Below are 7277 nucleotides of genomic sequence, written 5' to 3' on the forward strand. Positions count from 1 at the left end.
TACATATGAAATATAATACATTTTAACTATTACACATGATTAGAAAAAAAAAACTAATATATATGACTTATTATTAATTTTATGCTTTAGCTCAAATCATTAATGTCGTTAAAAATTTTCATTAGTTGGCTGATGTGGAAATTTTTAAAATTTGAAATCCAAAATTCTCTTTAAAAGGTAAAATTATAATTATCAAAATATTTTTTTCACTGTTGGTATTTTAAAAAGAAAAGAAAAGGAAAGAAAATCTAGCTCAACCAAATTATTTGAATAATTAAAAAAAAAATCTCATATCCAACTAACGGATTTTTTTTATGGTATACTAATTTGGGCTAAGCTATAATATTAATTATAGCAAGATGTCAAATTAAAATATATAAACAAAATTCAAGGATTGTTTAGGGACTAAAACTATAATTTAACTACTTTATAAGTAAAGCCTGGAACTTACTGCCGGGAAGTAAAATTAAACTTATTGCAATACAGGCCTCCATGGATTTATATAATTAAATATGTGTTTATATTGATATATCTCATTTATATATATATATAATGAAAAAAAGTTGGGACGACAGCTTCCTAGGTTGAAGAAGCTTGAAACTAAATATTGTCTCCAACATGTTGAGCACAATTCATGGGTAATTATGGGGGAAGACAATGTGGGGTGGAAAATGTTTTGCTTTGCAATTTGAGCTCTAAATGAAGTAAGTTATAATAACATAACACGATAAGAATTGGTATGCAAAATACAATCTCTTAGATATTGGAAAATTTCATTACACCATATCTGTCTGAACCTTTCTCTTATTAGAATGTTCTAATCCAATGTTTATCTTCATGACAACTGTGCACATTCTTTTCCCTCTACTGAAGTCTGAAGAGTCTAAGAAAAGTCCCTATCCAAGTCATTCCTTTTACTCCATCTTATATTCTGTATTCCCAGGCTACTTACTATCTGAAATGATCCGGATTCGGATGCTTTTCCCTCCTTATTGCAACTATCGGGATTTTGATAATCATTCTCGTTCGCTTATATTAAAAGTATTCTCCTTCTTCAGCATTGAGACAACTCCGGAAAATGTCGTCAACATATACAAATACTTTAATTAGGTTATATAACAATAATAATAAGGGGATTTTTACGAAAAAGTATTGGATGTAGGATAAGGTACATTGCATTCCTAAGGAGAGAATAAAGTTTAAACTTTAGAGACAACATTATTTGTAGGGACGAATCTAAAAAAAATTTTAGGAATCCAATATTAAATTATAAATTTTTGCGATATCAAATATAAATTTTATTATGTGCTAATTTATTATTTTATTATTTTTGGAGGGCTAAATAAAATATTTTTCATTTTTTGAGAAGGATAAAATATAATTTTCTTTATATTAATTTATAAATTATCATTTATAGAGAAATTAGAATTACAATTTTTCAATTTGGGAAAGGGACAGACCCTAATCGATGATAGGAGCAACACAAACCTGAACATGTAAAAACCAAACCACCTTTTTATTCGATGAGAGAGAGATTTTCATATTTTAGGAATGTATTTTTTTTTTAAAAAATTACTCTATGATAATGCGATTTTGAATAAAGGTGGAAAAATAATTTTTATCGTATAGTTAAAAAGTTAAAGCATATGAGTGGAACAAAATTTAAATTTATTGTAAGTATTATTGAATTAAGTTTTTTTATTTATACTCTAATTTAAATGCATTAAATTTTTTTAAATAAATACATTAAATGTTTAAAACTTATTTTATATTTAATCATATATTAATTTTAAAATAAATGTATTCATTTTTGTTTAAAATAAATTAATATTATTTAGAAATTTAAAGAGATTAAATTACGAATTATTTGATAATAAACTAAAATTTTCATAATAAATATCATTAGGATAGGTTAAGATTAATAAAAATTATATTTTTTTTGAGGAGGTTAATTTCAACAATTACCATCATTAGTAAAATATTTAATAAACTAAAGATATCAATCAAACTCTGAAGATCATCTTAATACAATCTATTCTTAGCTGGTGAAAAGGATTCCCGATTGGACTATTGATTTTTTGTTTAGTAGTAAGTATTGTATCTATGAATACTACATTATTAGAATTGATAAATATTGATATCAGTTTATTTTTGTATATTGTTTTGAATTTATCATTATTTTTTAAAAATATTTGATATATGTATACAAAAAATATTTTCAAATATCAAAAAATGATATTAAATAAATTTCAAATATAAAATACACATAAATTACATAAAATATTCTTTAATAAGCTCCACAAATACAATTCATCATCAAACAAACTCAACATAAACATGAAAAAAATTATACAATAAATTAAACAATAAGATCATCTCATACTACATGCAATAATCCATAATTCAAAAAATCTAAAAAAATTATAAAAATTTAAGATTTAAGATATATTTTAAAATTATTTTTTTGGTACCTGCCAGTATAGACAAAGTCAACCAATAAACATCGGTATAGACCGGAATTTGCACCGGAACGAAATTGAAGTTTATTTCAGTTTACTACCAAAACGAATTGTTCTGACCGGTACAAACAGTACCGAAACAGAATTCAGTACCGTGATAAAAACGGTTAGCATATGTAATCATTAAATGGGGAGCTATATTGCAATTTAACAACAAATTAATAAGAGTTGTAGAGATATATTCTGTAACTGATGGGTGGGGGTGTAAATGGGATAACTTCACCCATCGTTGCCTTTACTATATAGCTGTTAGTAGGTGAATCTGAAGACGGATTTTAATTTTGTAGGACCAAAAGAATATCACTATCATCAATTGAGGCCCAATTGCATTCCCAGTAAACCCCCAATCCCATGTGTTCATCAAATTCCTTTTGTTTTACCTTACGGCTTCAACTTCAACTTGGTTATTATTATTCTCATCATTTTTATCCTATATTATATTCAGTTTTTTTATTAAGAATTTAAAGTTATATATTTTTATGGTGGGATGATCAGGGTCAAAAGTTTAATTGATGTTAATTTAATTAGATTCTTAATTATTCTAATCAAGAGGCACATGAAGCTAAAGAACAAAAAGTAAATGACGTTTGGCCTTTAATTTTCATTGAATGCAAAATTTATAAGGTTAAAGAAGAATCGTATTTAATGTACACTCCTGGCTTCACCTAGGGACATGGATTTCAGTTTTTTTGTTTTCTTTTTTTTTTTTTTACATTTTAATTCCATTTTCCACTAGCAATTAATTGAAAAAAGAAAACTGTCCACATGGGATAACACAGAGAATAGCAATTTCTTCCACCTTCCATCTTCCAATTCTTTTAAGAAGAAAATTCCGTTAAAAAGTTTTCAAATAAACAATCCTTTTTAAGAGTAATTAATATTTTTAAGATTAATTGTATTAAATATTTACAAATGGATATAAATTTAAAATAGCTCTCAAAATATTATTATCATATTAATAAGGTTATTTTGTCAACTTACTCATCAGCTTGATTGTTAAATGTTATTTCAAATTGGAATATATTTAAAAAACATGTATCAAAGTTTAAACATGTGAGTATATATTGTATGAAAAACTTAAAATTAATTTATTTAAATAAATTGTATGATTAAAATTTAAGAAAACTAAAGTTTTTAGTGCTATATATTTTATAACATTTTAAATCTAAATTGTCAATGCCATGTAATATATATTTCATGACAGATCTAAACTGGCAGTAAACACCCAAAGGCTCAAAGGTTTAATTAGAATAATTTTAAAGTCCCGTTTACTTGCTTATTGCAAAGTGTTTCTTTTAAAAGCCATTGACAAGGAAGAGTAACTAAACAATGAGTCAATTTTCTTGTGGCTGAGGGAAGGAAGAGTTAAAAGGCGCCTTTCTTTAAGCCTCTGTCTCACCAGCATTTATTCCAATAGAAGAGGGGGAGAAAGGCCTAAAATTTCCAATTTCTTTCTGGGATTTTCTCTTACAATGAGGAGCATAGCATCTTGTTACAATGAACATGCTATCAAAGTGTCGGATTCTTATTGTTCAAGGCCATCAAATCAACCTTGTCTCACCCCCAACCTTACCCCTTCAACTCCAAACACTGTAAAATGTATATACAAAGCTAAAATCTCCTCTCAAAGAAACCTCCTCATCGCCCTCACCTGGTGCAACAATCTCCTAGGCCGAGGCCTAACGATCGCGGTTGGCGAAACCCCATCGAAATTCGATCACAATTCCTACCATCTTTCAAAGAGCAAAGGCAGCAAAACCTTCAAAGCTTGCAATTCAGAGATTGAAGTCTTTTGGGATGTTTCCAATGCTCAGTATATGAATGGACCCGAACCAAGCACCAGGTTTTCACTTTTTGTTTTAGTTGACTCCCAACTTTGTTTATCTCTTGGGGATATAATTCATACCAACAATGAAGAAAAGGCAACATCCAATTTTTCATTGGTTTCAAGGACTGAAGTTTTCATAGGCACCACTAGCGTTTATTCAACCAAGGCTCAATTTTGTGAGGAAGGATTGGTTCATGAAATTTTAATCAAATGCAATGAAGAATATGAAGAAAAACGAAAGGTTTGGAGAAACCCTGAATTTTGTGTCACCATTGGTAAAAAGAAGGTGTTTCAAGTAAAGAGATTGAGGTGGAATTTCAGAGGGAATCAAGTGATCTTTTTGGATGGATTATTGATAGATATGATGTGGGATTTGCATGATTGGCTCTTTAACCGAACATCAAAGTGTGCTGTTTTCATGTTTAGGACAAGGAGCGGATTAGATAGCAGGCTTTGGTTAGAAGAAAAAAAGGCCAAATTTGGAGAACATCAAGAAAGAGGTGAATTCTCATTATTGATATGTGCTTGTAAGAATCTTGACTAAGTTATTAATTAGATTGGTTTTTTATTAATATATCTGAAGTATTTTTTTTTGGGGGGGGGGGTGTTATTAGATTTTGAAATATCGAAGATGATGTTAATCTTCTGTTTATAAGAAATTTAGATGCTTAACTTGGACCGGAGGAAATGAAGTTTTAGAGTTGTAGAGATTGAATTGTAAATGTAACTACTTCAATTTCTATCTCTTTCTTTTATAATTAAACTATGCTATTTGGAATTTAAGTGTTGTATATATTAGGAAAGTACGATGGATAGTATTTCAACTTTTCTATTAAAAAATAGATAAATTAATCTTTATATATTTTAAAATATGTAAATTAGTCCCTTTGTTAATTTTTCTAGTAAATTATGACATGAAAAATGCTGAACGTTATTTTTATGGGTAAATTATAAAACGATCACTCAACTATGCTTTCCATTCTATTTTGGTCACCTAACTATTAATTTTTTTAATTTAGTCACTAAACTTTTTGAAATTAAATTTTTTAGTCACTCTGATTGATGTGGCATTTTTTTATTGGTCTAGTAACAAAATTAGCCCTCTAATGTTTACACATTTTATCAATTTGATTCTAAATATAAAAAAATTAACAAATTTAGCCCTCAGTATTTATAAAATTTATCATTTTAGTTCTAATTAAATACATCGTGGTGGGCTAAATTTTTTACTTAGTAATGGGACAATGGATGGGAAGTTCTTAACCCCTACAAAAAATTGAGACCATTTGTAAATTTTGAGGGATAATTTTTTTTAAATTATGACTTAATCGGTATAATATATAAAAGTTGAGGGCTAAATTTATTATTATACCGATTTTTAACTGTCACGTCAACTTGTCGTTTGTGATTTTAATAGGAGTAACCCAAATGACAGAACTATGTAACGCGGGTGCTTAAACTGTAACTTTTTTTTTGAGTACTTAAAATGAAAGTTTTTGATAGTTGAGTGGTTATCTGTGTAGTTTACCCAACATAATAATTACTCAATAAAAAGTGAGTCCTACTCGAACTATGGCACCTTAAAGCCAACAACAAGTATTGGGGAATACTTGTACCGCAACAATTAGTCCTCTTGTGGGATAGCTGGGCAGTTTTATATTGAGTCTAATTAATTTACTTTTTAATTTTGATACGTCGTTAAGAGCACCAAAAATATCCTATCCCTATAAAATAATGAAAAGAATAATATAAGGGAAGTAGGGTCAAATTCTCAGGGACTGGATTTGCACAAGTTCTTGTTCCTCGAGATCCCGGACATAGTCGTGCCTAAGAAAACCTGGGTACCAGGGAAAAAAACAGGATTAAAAGTTTGATTGAACTGAAATTGCGAAAATTAAAATTAAAATTGTAAAGATAAACAGAGTTGAGGAAAGAGAGTTTTTTTATGGAGAGATTCCAGCCTTCGGTTGTCTTGATTCGCCTTGGGTTCAATCTTAAGCTTTTAAGTGATCCTTCTCAAACAAAATAAGCCAGTTATAGTGGAAGAGGATGCCTACAACCACCAGCTCCACTTAGATATTAGACTTACGATTTAAAGGAATCTGACTCTAGCTAACCGTCGCTTTTATGGGACCATTTTACACTAGATCATCACTTATCAATAGCGAATGCCATGCCATTTTGTCTCTTAGGCTTGACAACCACTGACGCAGTAGGCTAATGAACCGATTGTGCAACCTTCCCAAAACATATAAAGCGGCCGTTCTTTGCACAAGTTGAAAAGATCACCTTTGGAGGGATATGGACAGAAGCGTCAGTCCCGTAATGCGGAGAAATGATGAATACTCGTTGAGAAGGTTACGTGTGGATTCTAAGGCTCATGAAGCCTTTTTGGGGGATCTCGACAACCTTTGGCTAGATAAATTTAGTGGCTCATGCTTTTTAGGGAAAAAGAAATAAACTTAATAAAAATGGAATTTTATTAAATAATATGGAAGGAACAAAGGTTAAGCTTTTTGGGAGAGGAAGTGTTTTCAGAAAAGAAGAGTGAAATTTGTGTCACTCCATCTCCTATTTATAGTACTTAAAAAACCTAATCTATTTCTAATTAAATTCTAAAGATAAATAAAGATAAAAGGTAAAATTAAATCTAAATAATAATCTTAACAATTATCCTAATATAATTAAAATTTAAATAGAGTCTTGTATTTATAAAATCTCTTCTTTGCACTTTTGCCCCCAAGTCTTCCACACCTTATATTTTCGACTCCACTTCTTTCCTATTTTGCATTCTGCCCATTTTATCTTTAAATCACGTTTGTTGCCCCTAAATTTCCTTTTGCCTTCAATTTAGTCCCTACAAGATAAAAAACCATAAATAGTTCAAATTAGTAGGATCATACTCAAAATAAATATGTAATTAATACACA

The 7277-nt window shown here is 29.1% G+C and overlaps 1 protein-coding gene across 1 annotated transcript; it reads left to right on the forward strand.

Moving 5' to 3' along the window:
- The first annotated feature begins 3824 nt into the window (after positions 1-3824).
- LOC107909266 (uncharacterized) lies at positions 3825-5141 on the forward strand. The gene has a single exon (XM_016836737.2). The coding sequence runs from the start codon at positions 3992-3994 to the stop codon at positions 4889-4891; it is 900 nt and encodes a 299-aa protein (XP_016692226.1). The 5' UTR covers positions 3825-3991; the 3' UTR covers positions 4892-5141.
- The last annotated feature ends 2136 nt before the right edge of the window (positions 5142-7277 follow it).

Source organism: Gossypium hirsutum, chromosome A01 (assembly GCF_007990345.1).
Source record: "Gossypium hirsutum isolate 1008001.06 chromosome A01, Gossypium_hirsutum_v2.1, whole genome shotgun sequence".
In the NCBI taxonomy this organism is placed as follows: Eukaryota; Viridiplantae; Streptophyta; class Magnoliopsida; order Malvales; family Malvaceae; genus Gossypium; species Gossypium hirsutum.